The sequence below is a fragment of the Nicotiana tabacum genome, chromosome 11 (genome assembly GCF_000715075.1).
Source record: "Nicotiana tabacum cultivar K326 chromosome 11, ASM71507v2, whole genome shotgun sequence".
NCBI classification, from domain to species: Eukaryota; Viridiplantae; Streptophyta; class Magnoliopsida; order Solanales; family Solanaceae; genus Nicotiana; species Nicotiana tabacum.
In genome coordinates, this window is record NC_134090.1 from 2,031,693 (window position 1) to 2,046,889 (window position 15,197).

The following is a 15,197-nucleotide window of genomic DNA, read 5'->3' on the forward strand; positions in this document are numbered from 1 at the left end:
CGCTTTCAAGGTTAATCGAATTTAATAATTAAACACAAAAATTAATATGAAACTTAAATAGTGATATGTTCTATTTAACTTTAAAATTACATTGAGCCATTACGTGAGGAGAAACTAGCCATTTTCACTCTCTCTAGCTTAGGGCTCTCGGCGCACGTTAAGATAACGTACGCCGACAGTGGTAGCCATAGCCAGAGGGTGAGGTCGACCGAAGAAACAATCAATTATTACAGTAGGGAGCTCGGTAAGTGCTAGAGTAATTGCTGAAACCCTAGAAAATAGAGGAGAACAGAGAATTTCAGCACCAATAGCAATTCATTTTCCGGCACTTTCACCATTGGCGTCGGCAGTGAAATCGAACTCTGGATTAAACTATTGAACCTCAACGGAGACTAAAAGATGTAATTGACTGGAAATGAAAGCCCACAAGGAGGTATAAGCACCAATGATTCAACAAAGGAGAATGTTGAAGCAATAATGAAGCAACAAGATCCAGCGACTACTTGGACTGGACTATTCAACCGTAATCGTGTTGCAACTAATGGTATGTCTCTTGATTACATTCCCCCGGAATTAGTTGAGGGGTCTATAATTGTTAAGCTTGACAAAGGAGAAACAGAAAAGGAGATTGATAAATGGAAGTCGGCACTAATAGTGTATGTAGTAGGAGATACACCTCGGTATAACTACATGAGCAAATATGTGCAACAAAACTGGAATACTGTATCGGAACCTGGAATCTACTATCATGAGGAGGGATATTATATTGTTAAATTTCAAAGAATAGCATATATGAATGAAATATTGTATGCAGGACCTTATAGCATTAACAACGGACCTATGATTTTAAAGCAATGGACACCAGACTTTGATTTCAATGCAGAGTTCCTCACAGAATTACCTCTATGGGTTAAGTTCCCAAATCTGCTCATGAGTTGTTGGAGCAGGGATTTATTGATTAGGATAGCCAGTGCCATTGGTGTTCCTAAATATGCTGATGAATGCACAGCAAAACAGACTAGAATATCCTTTGCTCGAATGATCATTGAAGTTAATGTCATCAAGGCCTTGCCATCTGAAATAACAGTGATGGATCCTTCAGGGAAAACATTTCAGCAGGGAGTGATATTTTAATGGAAACATGAATACTGTGAACAATGCTTAATGATAGGTCATAATTGTGATAAGCAAAGAAGGGATAGATTGAAGAAAGAGGAACAAAAGCAAACTAGGCCAATTGAGAGGAAGAAGAGACCTCAAAAACTGGTTTCAACTTGGGTCCCAAAGGTAGATACTCATAAGCCAGCTACCTCTACTGGTGATCAGCAAGGTACTAGCTATGCAGGGGCAACCAAACAAACACAACAAGAAGCATAAATAATGGCAAATGAAGAGATAGATCCTCAAGCCAAAGAGAAGCAAATATTGAAAGGAAAGGCAGCTAAAGAAATAAATGGCAGACCTATGAATCAAATAGTGGAAGTTGCTATACCTGTGAGAAATGAGTTTGACATATTACAACAAGATGATGCTGTGGTGGCAACCTTATTCCTTCTGATTTAGGAGGGGGATACATATGCCATCAATAATGTCTTGGCTAGCATGGAATGGGATGAGGTTAAATAAGAGGTATAAACAAAAAGAAATTGCTACATACCTTAAAGAGAATAAAGTAAGCTAGTTGGATTAGTGGAAACAAGAGTCAAAGAACATAATGCAGTCAAAATTAGTAGAAAAATAGCTCATGGATGGGAATTTGAAAACAACTATGCAAGTGTAGTCAATGGAAGAGTTTGAATGCTTTGGGATAGTGCAGTATATTATATCATGTCACGACCCAAACTAACCTCCGTCGTAATGGCGCCTATCGTGGAACTAGGCAAGCCGACTCATTTCCAAAACAAACCGATATTTCCATTTCAAAGATAATTTCAAGGTTATTTAACATAAAACCTCCATTTAAAGAGTTCAAATCAAAGAAAAATAGAAGTGCGGAAAAGAAAAGCCCGACATCGGGGTGTCACAAGTCATGAGCATATACTATAATCTGTCTAACAATATCAAGGCTAACTCAGCCCGAAAAATATCTAAATACAACTAGAGGAAGATAAGAGGGAGAAGAGCAGGGACTGCGATCGCCAAACAGCTACCTTGCTATCTCCAAGAAAATCTGCAACCAGAACACTCAATAACCGCTACCGTGTCCAGCTACACCTGAATCTGCACACAAGGTGCAGGGAGTAACGTGAGTACGCCAACTCAGTAAGTAACAACAATAAATAAAGACTGAGCAGTAGTGACGAGCAATAAAGCATATAACGTTCATATCAGGAAATCTCAGTAAAATACCACATGCTTTTAAAATCAGGATTTGAATCAAATATCTCGTTTAAACCCAGTTTCAGTAAAAATTATTTAAAGATATTTTTCCAATAATTTTACAAACAAAGGCTCAATGCAAAGGTGAGCAAAAATGATGAAATCATAAACAGCCCCTCGGGCAAAACATCACTCATATACAACCCCTTGGGCAAACCTCACAGTCACTCGTGCCACTCGGGCATACCTCACAATCACTCTTGCCACTCGGGCATACCTCACAATCACTCTTGCCTCCCAGTCACGCAGCACTCGGCACTCGGCACTCGCACTCAGTAGGTACCTGCACTCACGGAGACTTAGAGGTATATCTGCTAGCGTCCGCAGACTCCGGAGTCCCCTTCTATCATTTTATGTTGCTTCCTTATATTTTATTTAGACCTTGACATATAGAGACATTGAGGATAAATTCTTAGAAGCTTGTGATTTATTTCTACCGGGTTTTGGGAGTTGAAATTGTTTGAATTGTAGTTTATCTATTTCAGATATTATTATTATTTCGCATTAATAGGCTTACCTAGTCTTAAATATTAGGTGCCATCACGACATCCTACGGAGGGAATTTGGGGTCGTGACAGATTGGTATCAGAGTTTAGGTTACATAGGTCTCACGAATCAAGAGCGGGTTTAGTAGAGTCTTGTGGATCGGTACGGAGACGTATGTACTTATCTTCAGGAGGATGCAGAACCTTTAGGAAACTTCACATTCTTGGATTCTTGTCGTGCGAATTTGTTTATGATTTGGTACTACGAGGCGGTACCTCGGAAGTGCCCTTGTTGATATTGATTTATGGCCATAATTGCTTTCGATTAATTGTTGTGATTCTCATAAAGTTGAAGAAAATTCTGTTTTGATTCCACGAGATATTATTTGCAATTATTTGGTGTCATTAAATATGACATACTATTTGATTTATTTCCAATGTCATTTTATTTTACTATATTGTTAAACATTTTTCCATGCCATTACTATATTTCAGTAGGGCCTCACCTGACCTCGTCACTACTCTACTGAGGTTAGGCTTCGCACTTACTGGGTACCGCTGTGGTGTACTCATACTACACTTCTGTATATTTTTTTGTGCAGATCCAGATACATTTTACCAGCCTAGACGTCAGTGAGTTACCTGCGCACGGAGACTTCGAGGGATATCTGTCAGTGTCCGCAGACTCCGGAGTCCCCTTCTATCATTTTATGTTGCTTCCTTATATTTTATTTAGACCTTGACATATAGAGACATTGAGAATAAATTCTTAGAAGCTTGTGATTTATTTCTACTGGGTTTTGGGAGTTGAAATTATTTGAATTGTAGTTTATCTATTTCAGATATTATTATTATTCTGCATTGATAAGCTTACCTAGTCTTAGAGACTAGGTGTCATTACGACATCCTACGGAGAGAATTTGGGGTCGTGACATATCAAGAGTATACAACAAGAAGCACAACTACTACATTGTAATGTGGTTAGTACGAACCAAGCCATTGATTGTGATATGACAGTGGTGTATGGATATAACACAATAGAAAAAAGAAAGGAGTTATGGCAACGACTTGCAGGAATCTCACAGAATGTAACTAAACCCTGGATTATCTGGGGTGGATTCAATTCCATATTTTGCCCACAAGATAGACTATATGGTACAACAGTAACTAGCATAGAGATAAAGGACTTTGCTGAATGTGTACAAAACCTGATGCTGAATGAGCTACCATGGAAGGGAGATTACTATACCTGGACAAATAAACAACAAGAAGAATACATAATTTGGAGTAGAATTGACAGAGCAATGGGAAATGCAAAATGGATGATGCAGTTGGGACATCTCACTACTGAATACATTCTGCCTCACATATCAGACCATAGCCCTATGATGATAAATACTAACCTGAGGGAGCCAAAGATCAAGACACCATTCAAATTCTTCAATGTTTGGTCAACACATGAGAACTTTCCTAAGATGGTGGAGGACTGTCGGGCACAGAACCTGCATGTAGATACAATGAGAAATATTTGGCTGAAGCAGAAAGACTTACGAGGAAAAATGAAGATTCTAAATGAAGCTAAGTTCAAGGGTATCTCTATGAAGATTGAACAAGCAAGGGAAGACCTGAAAGAGGTTTAGATAAGTTAACATTATACAGATGCACTTGCATCAGAAGAGAAGAATATAATATGCCAGCTTGAAAGGTGGTCCTTGATTGAAGAAAGTATAATGCAACAGAAGGCTAGGGCAATGTGGATAAAACTTGGAGACTCTAACACTAGCTACTTCTCAACAGTCATGAAAGATAGGAAACAGAGGAAACAAATCACTGAGATTGATTCTCTAGATGGAAGGAGATTGACTGATCCAGTAGATATAAGGGAAGAGATTACTCAATTCTACAAATCACTCATGGGCACAACAATCCCAAGTGTAGCAACATTAAATAAGAAGACCATGAGAAGAGGCAAAAAGCTAGAGCATGATCAACAACTTCAGCTATGTGAAACAGTAGCAGAACAAGCAATCTATGATAGATTATGCTCTATAGGAGATGACAAAGCACCAGAGGTGGATGGATACAATGCAGTATTCTATAAAAAAAAAACAGCATGGCCAATTATCAAGAATGAAGTTATAGAAGCAGTGAATGAGTTCTTTATAACAGGTACTATGTTTAGAGGCATCAATTGTACTGCAGTAACTTTGATTACAAAAGTAGCTAGTCTTGCTACAATCAAAGAGTATAGGCCCAGTGCTTGTTGTACTGTCCTATATAAAATCATTGCTAAAGTCCTAGTAGGGAAAATACAAAAGGTTATTGCTAGCATCATCACGGAAACACAGTTGGATTCATTCCTGGGAGAAGAGTTGTAGATAATGTGATTTTGGCACATGAATTGGTAAAAGCATACACAAGGAAATACATCACCTAGATGCATGATTAAGGTAGATATCCAAAAAGCTTATGATACAGTAGATTGGATGTTCTTGAAACAGATGCTGGAGGAGCTGCACTTTCCTTCAAAGTTTACTAGATGGGTGATGGAATATGTGTCAACTGTAACTACTCCATAGTAATCAATGGAGAACCAACCAAACCATTTGATGCTACAAGAGGGCTCAAACAAGGGGACTCAATGTTACCTTTCTTATTTGCCATAGTCACAGAGTACTTAATTAGAAATCTTAGTGAACTGAGAGATGAGAAGCAATTCAAATATCATCCTAAGTGTTCAAAAATGAATATCACTCATTTGAGCTTTGTGGATGACCTACTAATGAATGCTAAAGAAGATCTAACTTCTGTAAGACTACTATACAAAAAGTTTGCTAACTTCACAGATGCCTCAGGTTTACAAGCTAACATGTCGAAGGATGCTATATATTTTGGTGGAGTACCAGATCCTCTTAGGCATGAAATTCAACAACTACTTAGATATGGACAAGGGAAATTATTTTTTAGGTATTTAAGGATCCCACTGGCTACAAGGAAACTGAAGATGGTAGAATGACAACCATTAATATCCAAGATCACTGCAAAGGTGGCTTCATGGGTAGCAAGGAAGTTGTCATATGCTGGCCGAGTCCAGTTGCTGAAGACAGTTCTATTTGGAGTTCAATCCTATTGGGCACAGATGTTCATAATACCTGCCAAAGTGATGAAGGCCATAGAAATTTACTGCTGAAGTTATATTTGGTCAGGAGCAAATGAAATAACTAGAAAAGCATCGGTATCCTGGAGCAGAATGTGTGTGCCAAAGTCCGCTGGAGGACTTAACCTCATAAATCTGAAGATCTAGAACAAAGCAACTATAGTAAAAACTTGCTGGGAATTACATAGCAAGAAAGATACTCTTTGGATCAAATGGATACATGAGTATTATATAAAAGGGAGGCAACTAGCAAATATGCTTATACCCTAGCAAGCAAGTTGGATGGTAAGAAAAATATTCAAGGCAAGAGAGGAATTGGGTAATGTGGAACATAAGTCACCAGGGAATAGGAGCATGATTAGGAGCATCTATCTGAAAATGATAGGAGATCTACCAAAAGTCACCTGGAAGAATTTAATGTGTGGGAATGCAGCAAGACCAAAAGCAATCTTCATAACATGGCTTCAATTTCAAGACAGATTACTCACAGCTACAAGACTACAAAGCTGGGGTATACAGATAGATACAAATTGTCAAATGTGCAAACTAGCAGAGGAAAGCAAGGATCATCTATTTGCTGAATGTGGAGTTAGCAGAAGAGTGTGGAGTAAACTAATGGCATGGATACAAACTGATTGGCCATCAATGATGACATGGGGACAACTATAGAGCTGGATAGAACAGAGAACAAGAGGAAAGGCAAAGCAAGCAAAAATATTGAAGCTGGTATATACAGAGTTCATCTATGCAATATGGATTGAACGAAACAACAAAGTGTTTATGTAGAAAGCGAAAACTATTGATGTTGTAGGTAGAGAAATAGCATATACCTGTCATGTTCGTGCTGCTGAGAACCTTAAGATGACTCTACAGAATTTTAGATTTCCTAGTTAATGTGTATAGGATAGTTTCTCTTAGTGTGGATATGTTTACCATATGAATAACAGACTGAGTATAAAGTCTAGCTGGATTTGTAAATATTCTACTTGGTAATTAATGAAAGTTGATAGTTACAAAAAAAAAAAAAAAAACTTTAAAATTACCAATAAAACACTATTTTAAATTTTAAAAAGATATAAGAGTTTAATAGATCTTGACATACGAATATGGAAGAACAAAGAGATTGACGCAGTAACATCTAATAAGAAAGTGGTAATATAAACCATTATTTAAAGTAAATAAAAATGAATGCACTTATAGTTCTCTTCAATATTACATCCCATGAGGGGATCACAAATATTTTTAGACATTTAAAAAAAAAAATCTATATAGACTAAAAATATATATAAAATTATATATTTATACGCCGGTTTTTTGTTCGAGTTCTTTTGCTAAATGCCAAACTTAATCGGAATTTTTAATCGATTTTGATTGACTTTTCGATTTGGCGCGATTTTCTTGTTCGGTTTGATCTTCCCTAAATTAACTCCATTAAATGTAATTAATATATTCACTACCAACCACAAAGTTCCAGCAGAACAACATTTTCTTTGTTGAAACATATTGATAAGAATAAATGTCATTTTAGTTACCTACTGTGTAGAAACGTAAAAAGGCAAGGCGTGTATTTACAAATGTAAAGGAAAAACAGAAAATTACAATAATAAATACCATCTAAAGTTTCAGTAGGACATCATTATCTTTGTTTAAAATATTGATAAGAATATGTCATTTTACCTACTGTATTCAAAAGTAAAAGAGGCCAGGCAATTTTTTAACTTATAGGAGTACCTATGTCTTTCCATAAAATATAGTCGAAAGATGAACTCAAGTTTTTTGGTTTTTTCAATTACAACTTTAAGCAAGATAACGTAGAATTATTATTTACAGGATTCCGGAAAGTCAGAAACAGTATCATTTCCGCCTAGTGGACCCAAACTTCCTACGGAAAAAATAAAACAAGCTTCCCAATCTTTCCTTGGAGACAAAAACATTAAACAGAGGCAAAATCTAATCTTTTCATGATGGAGAACCCAACAAAACCACATACCAGGTCAAGTTTTTGCATAACTTTCCAGCTAACTTTCCAGCTTTTCTTCAACTGCTATGCGGTCCGTTGGCCCAAGTGAAGTTTGTTTTGATGATTGACAAAGGAACTCAAGCATGAACTAGGTATATATATAATGTACACAGATACGGGCAGATTCGAGCATAAAGAATGCACGTGTAGGAGATAAGCTTAAGTTGTTATATCTGATATCTCCTGATCGAAAAGGTTAAATAAATGATAAGGAGAAGAACTCCTTACTTGAAGAGAACTTTATCCAAGATAAGGAAGGAGTTAGAAGTTGAAGATAACTAAAACTTTTCCACCATGGAAGAGTATAACATTAGAACTCTAATTATTTCCTATTCTACTAACTCTATAAATTGTAAGATGTTTTCATTTTACAGGGACGCACAAACGCTGAAGTTAAACTTGAGTGAGACATTTTTCAATTCAAGTGTGCGAACATGAAGCTATATGAACATGCTAGAAGAACCAGTTCCAAGTGTTTGTCTTTTATTCTAGTTTCATTGTAGTATGTGCTTTTAAATTGTACCTTTCAACTTTATCTAGAGGCAATTGTATTAGGTACTATGAGTATTCAAGTTAGAGTTAACTTGAAGTTGTTCAACAGTTAGAGGCTGGTTGCCACAACGGGATTAGAGGTAATCCTTAGGTTTACAAAAAGATTTTTGTAAATGCTGTTTTGGCTCAGTGATTTAGTAAAGTGTTGGGGAAAATCCTACTGAGTAGTAGGTCATATTTTTTTTTACCTTTTGAGCCGGGTATTTTTCACGTAATATACTTGTGTTCTTTACTTTTCGCATTTACTATTTCTGCAATAATAATATAAGGAACACATAGAAGAACTATGTCCTTCTATAACCAGTGCACACGAAAATTGGACATCACACAAATCATTCTCCTCTTGTGTGGCATTGAAATATAAAACAACAATTGGTATCAGAGCGGATTCTCCTTGAAAAGGCTTACACCTTAGGAGAAGATCAACATGAGTGCACCACCTGGAAACTTGAAAGGGCAATCCACTGCTAGACCATCACTCTTTAATGGTCAGTATTACTCTTGGTGGAAAAACAGGATGAGAGATCACATTATAGGAGAGGACTATGAGCTATGGGATATTGTTACCAATGGTCCACTGGCTACCTTGAAGAAAAATACTGAAAGAGTAGATATGCCAAAGACAAGAGCGGATTGCACTACCGAGGACTTGAAGAAATGGGAGAAGAATGCTATAGCCAAGAAATGACTTATTTGTGGACTTGGTCTAGATGAGTACACCAGAATCCAAAGTTATACCACTGCTAAGAAAATTTGGGACACATTGCAAGTGGCTCATGAAGGAACACCTTGGGTGAAGAGATCTAGAGGAACTCTACTGTATTCTCAATATGAGAACTTTGCTATGAAGGAAGGAGAAACCATTCAAGATATGTACACAAGATTCGCTATACTGACAAATGAGCTAAAGTCTCTTGGAAGGATTATTTCTAAAGAAGATAGAGTCGAGAAGATACTGACTAGGGTTTGCCTATCATTCGGGAGAGCAAAATCAATGCCATTCAGGAATCAAAGAATATTCCATTCTCCCACTGAATGAATTAATTGAAAATCTCACTGCCTATGAACTTAGGAGACAAATCATGAAAATGGATGTATCTAAGAAGAAAAAGAGTCTGGCACTCAAAATCACTGAAGGTTCTAATCTAGAAGATGATGAAATGGCTATGATCACCAAGGATTTCAAGAACTACCTGAGGAGAGGAAAAGGTTCTTCAAGAAGTGGAAGCTATAGCAAGTCAAAAGCTCCTGAGAAGCAAACCAATGATGGTTGCTATAAGTGTGGAAAGACCGATCACCACATCAAGAACTGTCCTTTATGGGAAATTGAATTGAAGAAGGAAAGAGCTGAACGAAGGAACTTGAAGAAGGAACAGGTTCAAGCCAAGAAAAGTAACAACAAAGGATCAACCATGGCTATGGTCTCTGTTTGGGGAGAAAGCTCAGATGAAAGCTCAGATGATGATGAGGAGGAGGATGAACAAACACTTATGGCCATTGGAGAATCTGATGAAGAAATTGAGGTAAGTGTAATTCATCTTAAAGACAAGATTAAATTGTTGTCTGAAGAAATGTTATCTAAGTTACTACTAGAACTAATTGATGAATCTGAGGATGTTAACAACAAAAAGGAACAACTGTCTAAAGAATATGTGATTTTGAAGGCTAAATACAAAAACTTGGAACCTAGGGTTAGTGAAACTGTAAGTGAAAATACTGTGTTGAAGAACCAGATTCATGCACTTGACTCAACTGTCCTAGAGCTTAGATCTGTAAATCTAAAACTAAAATTAGGAATAGGTAAAAAGATAGTTGATCACACACAACTCACTTTATAAGAAAATGTAGGAAAATGAAAGATGAATTGTACAAAAGGGATAGATAGGTAAGAATCCTAAAGGAGAATCTAAGAAAGGTCAATCATGAGCTAGCACTACAAGAAATCAGCCTTATTGTGGCGACCAAAGTCGCTACAAAAACCCTGAAAGTCGCTGCTACATCTTATAAGTGGTGACATATGTGTTGCTGCAAGCAAATCCGTAACTGAAAGGTATTTGTCGCGACATTTAAGGTCGCCGCTAAAAGCGCATATTTTGTGGCGACATAGTTGCCACAAAAAATGAAAAAACCCGCTACAAAAATGGTTCCACAAGAATAAAACTTTAGTTGGGTTGCCACTGCTATTCACCTTTAGCGGCGACTACTATCGCTGCCAAAACATTAATTTTAGTGGCAAGTTTATGTCGCCACTATAAATGAGTGTTAGTAGCGACTCGTGCCGTCACAAAATAATAAATCATGAAAGACACAATAACTTTCTGTAGCGACTAAAGTTGCTGCAAGAGAAATAACCCAACAGTGACAACTTTAACATCGCAACAATTATTAATATTTGTAACAAAATAATGTCACCACTAAAATTTATTTTCTCAAAAACTATAATGATCAAAATTATATGCATTTCTTGTAGGAACCTAATTTTCTAAGTTTTAATATCTGGATATTCATATCAATTGACTACCAACATTAAAAGCAACCAATAATATTTAAATAACACCAAAAGAATTTCTCAAACTAAATATTAGAAATATTTTCATTACTAAAAAGTCAACTACATACATACTACACGACACTTCATTTTGAATTGTAATTGTATGCATATACATATTCCTAAAAAGATAAAATATTAAGTGCCTTGTAACTGCTTCTTAGTTGACATCATCATTGAACGATACCATTGTTTAAGTGCCTTGTCCCTGCTAGACAAAAATAATATATATATATATATATATATATATATATATATATATATATATGCATGAGATTTTTTATATCAAAAAACATGCATAGAAAAACTTCAAGGATAACAAAAGGGGGTCTATTAGGTTTAAAGACGTTGTGCTTCTTTTTATCTAAAAAGAGTTATTGGACTTTCTGAATGGAAACCTCTCCTAGCCATCATTCTATGCTTTGTGGTCTGATGAAATAATAAATTCCAGTAGCATAAATCAGAGAATATCTCTCAATTATTAAAGTTTCACTAACTTCCACCTAATTTAATCTTTCAGTTTTTTTCATCCAACAACAACCCCTAAGATCAAGATTTGATTTTTACTATTGAGAAATCAAGTTAATGGACTTGTTTTCTCCAGTAACTTCAATCATATTTACATATCATAACAAAGAAGACCTAACAACCTTTTACCCAAAATAGTCCCAAGAAGACCTAACAGCAGCAACCATATACTCTGTAATCAACCATATCATACAACACCTAGTAATTGAACATATCACACAAAAAATCCCAACTCTGCTATCCTCTGTTTCGCAGCAGAAACAGCAGCAACAGCAGTGCCTGGAGCAGCTCTCCTCTATCATCCTTGCGTATATGTTGGATCTCCCAAACTTTATCTGGTGTATCTATTTCTCCAGTAATAGAATTTCTCTGTAATAGTTTCGGATAAAAAATATATAAATATGTAAATAACAAAGAAGCATATTTGATAGTAGGAGACTAAATATATTTTTACCGTAGATTCCTCTACTTCTGCAAAAGACCTTGTACCACAAGTATGCTTAGTTATTTGCTTTGCTCTATTTCTTTTGTTCCTCTCACTTACAACATGTAAGTCAACAGATTAATAAATCACCATTCAAAGATGTGAATATTGCCCTTTGGTTGGCAGAATCTTCAGGTATCAAGTTAATGCCTTAAAATCCGGACTTCCAAAATATTGTATTAGGTATTTTCAGTCTTCAAACTCAACATCTTCAGGTCGATGAGACAATCTTTCTTCAGTAGTAGCGTACTCAAAGTACAAAAATGCTGAGTCGAGCTTTCCATGCTCTAAAAAGCCTTTGCATAGTGCTAATTACAAATGCTTGAAACCTATGCTCTTGCAGCCCGCTGCAAACTTTAAATTTATCCTAACAATAAATGTAACGTTATATTTGATATCCTAACCACATAAATAAACCTTGCAACTTAAAGTCAATACAATATTGAAGAGTATTATGTGCTGCTCAGTGAGGTGTAACTTTTTACACCCTTATTCTACAATACATACCCTCCCCCACCTCCCACCCCCCACCCTAATTTCTTTTACATAGTTTCTCTAATTTATCAATAAACCAGTCTTTCCATCCATACAATACCAGAATATTTGTAAAAGCTCTACGTCTGCGGCATAAAAAAGGGACAAATGAAGCTTTATATCTGATATAAACTTCAACTATAGAGAAGCAATAATTTTAAGATGTACCAAGATTCCTGAAAAACCCTATTATCACATCACTGAATAACTGATATCAATTGATATGTGATTCCAAAATAGGGTACTCCCATAACTCATTGGTGATTACTGAAACATTTTGTAGTGTTAAGGTTAAGATGTGTCACAAGATCACATAAGAAAGAATAATAACTTGAAAGTAATTTACTACCTTTACCTTTAACCACATTGCTTCTCCGTGTTTGAGAACTATTTTTTGCCAATTTCCATCTTGGAACGAGATAGTGCTCCTCATGATCAAACCGTAGTAATTAATAATATCTCTAACCCCGGAACCTACTGCTCTATCAATGTCATCTGGAATCAGAATTTTGATTTTGCCACCATACTTAGTTTTTATATCTAAACTTTTAGATTTGTATTTTCCTCTTCCTCTTTTTTTATTGCTGGAAGAAACTGCAAGTAAAAGGATATTGTTGTTCATTACTAGTTCCGCACAATCAGTAAAAATAATTTTCACAAAATACCAAAAAACAGAAAACTAACTTGCACAATTTTCAGTCTCTAGAGAGCGATGCACATTTTCTGCTTCATTTCATGATGATTGTGTTTCTAAAGGTCTTTGGAGAGAGTTACTAAATACTCGTTCAGTCTGTAAAGGTTCTTGACTCGGATTACATGATTAGTCCAAGTTTTGCCGACATAGTTATGCTTCAATCATATTAATATTTTTACTCATCTAAAAAAATATCAAAGGAAAGACAACTAATCAATCATCACATCAAATATTATACATTTTAGAGCAAATAAGATACTACTATTATAGTCACATATGCGTGCCTTATAAAATTAAATATTTCATGTCTACTAATTTAGGCACATAACTATATAAGAACAAAATAAGAATCAACAAGAGAAAATGTCACCAGCCATGAAGAAAAGTAAAGGACAGTCACTATGTTTCAAAATATAACAGATACTACGAAATAAGAAGTTTTAAGAATTCAAGAAAGACATTTAATAAACAAAAACCACAAGTCATGAAGAGTAGTAAAGATCAGCCAAAAATGAATATGAATAGAATTCATGAAGCTTCCAACTTTTCTAAAATGGGCTGGGGCTTGATGTCCCGAATGATGAGTTAACTATTTTTCATTTGAATACAATATCATAAATCTTTTGTGTGGACAAAATAACTTTTTCTATATGGATTCTTGATAACAAATGTAGGACAAAAGGTTTTTAAATAACCAGAAAATAGAGTGCTCCTTTGCAATTCTGTTCAGATTTCATGTCAAATGCAATAACAACAGAACTATGGCAAGGACTGAAAACAATTCCCTTTCATATCCTAGGAAGAGAAAATCACACTACTGCGATATCAAAGTCGAGATCTAACTGGTAAGGAGACATAACTGAAAGAACCTACGAAGCTCATATAATAATTCAAACTAAATAGAATGCCGACATGTAAAAGGTCTCTCAAGAAGAAGATTTTAACTTACCCAGAAAAAGAGATAGCCGAGATTCTGTTAAGACCGAGAATTGACAGTAACAATACCAAATACGCTTCAAATGATTCTTTCTGTGTGAATTTGTTTGGTATTCATGTAGATTATCAAATGGCTCAAAGAAATTCGAGATGAAATATGAGAATACAAATGTGAAACTGCTAAAAAAATAATTATCCGTAACTGCATATTGAAACTTTTGTCTTACAGAATCATTATACGAAAATACCCAAATATAAATATATCTTATACAAATCTTTATGGGGTTTTAGTTAGATATGAGATAGTAACAAATAAGAAGGAAAGGATGCACAAAATCGATTAGGAACAGAAATAGTTTCTTTGATTTTTCCTCCAATAAATCAATCGATTAAAGCGGGGCAACCTCTTATCCAAAAGAAAAAATAAAAGATTAGGGATTTGAACATACCTGACAAATGAGATTCACATTTTGATTTGAGGGGTTTTGATTTGGGTTTAATTTTAGATGAGGAGACATGATTTGTAGAGAGAGATAGCGTCGATTCTAGAGAGAGTTTTGTACTCCTCAATTCTTTCTCTAGCTTTGTGGGCTTCTGTTCTAGACAAGTTTTAATTAGGATAAAACTTTATTATTTTAAAAGTGAAAATCAATGGTACAGGAGCGACTAAGTCACTGCAAGAGAGTTTTAGCGACGACTTTGCCAAAGTCGCCACAAAAATTATGGAGCCAAAATTCTATTCTTAGCGGGACTGAAAATTTCAGCCACGTCAGAGGCAATCTAAAATAAGTTGCTGCTAAAAATTATCCTTCTGCAACGACTTTAGAAATCGCTGGTAATAATATAGTTGTTGTAGAAACCTATAGAATCGCTGCTATAT

General features: G+C 35.6%; 1 protein-coding gene and 1 long non-coding RNA gene across 4 annotated transcripts; one reads left to right on the forward strand and one right to left on the reverse strand.

Moving 5' to 3' along the window:
* The first annotated feature begins 477 nt into the window (after positions 1-477).
* On the forward strand, positions 478-1,134 carry LOC142166464 (uncharacterized). Its single transcript, XM_075225848.1, has one exon. It carries the CDS (start codon positions 478-480, stop codon positions 1,132-1,134), a length of 657 nt encoding a protein of 218 aa, XP_075081949.1.
* Positions 1,135-11,472: 10,338 nt separating this feature from the next.
* Positions 11,473-14,908, reverse strand: LOC142166480 (uncharacterized). Of its 3 annotated transcripts, none has more exons than XR_012696895.1 (3): positions 14,767-14,908; positions 12,124-13,281; positions 11,473-12,038 (listed from the first exon to the last, which is right to left on the reverse strand). It is a non-coding gene; the product is annotated as an uncharacterized LOC142166480 (long non-coding RNA). The 3 variants fall into 3 exon arrangements; XR_012696896.1 differs by having other exon boundaries at positions 12,124-13,564; XR_012696894.1 differs by having other exon boundaries at positions 13,372-14,908.
* Between the last annotated feature and the right edge of the window lie 289 nt (positions 14,909-15,197).

What these genes read in the sequence shown, in the direction of transcription:
- LOC142166464 (XM_075225848.1), top strand. Translation starts at nt 478, where the DNA reads ATGAAGCAACAAGATCCAGCGACTACTTGGACTGGACTATTCAACCGT.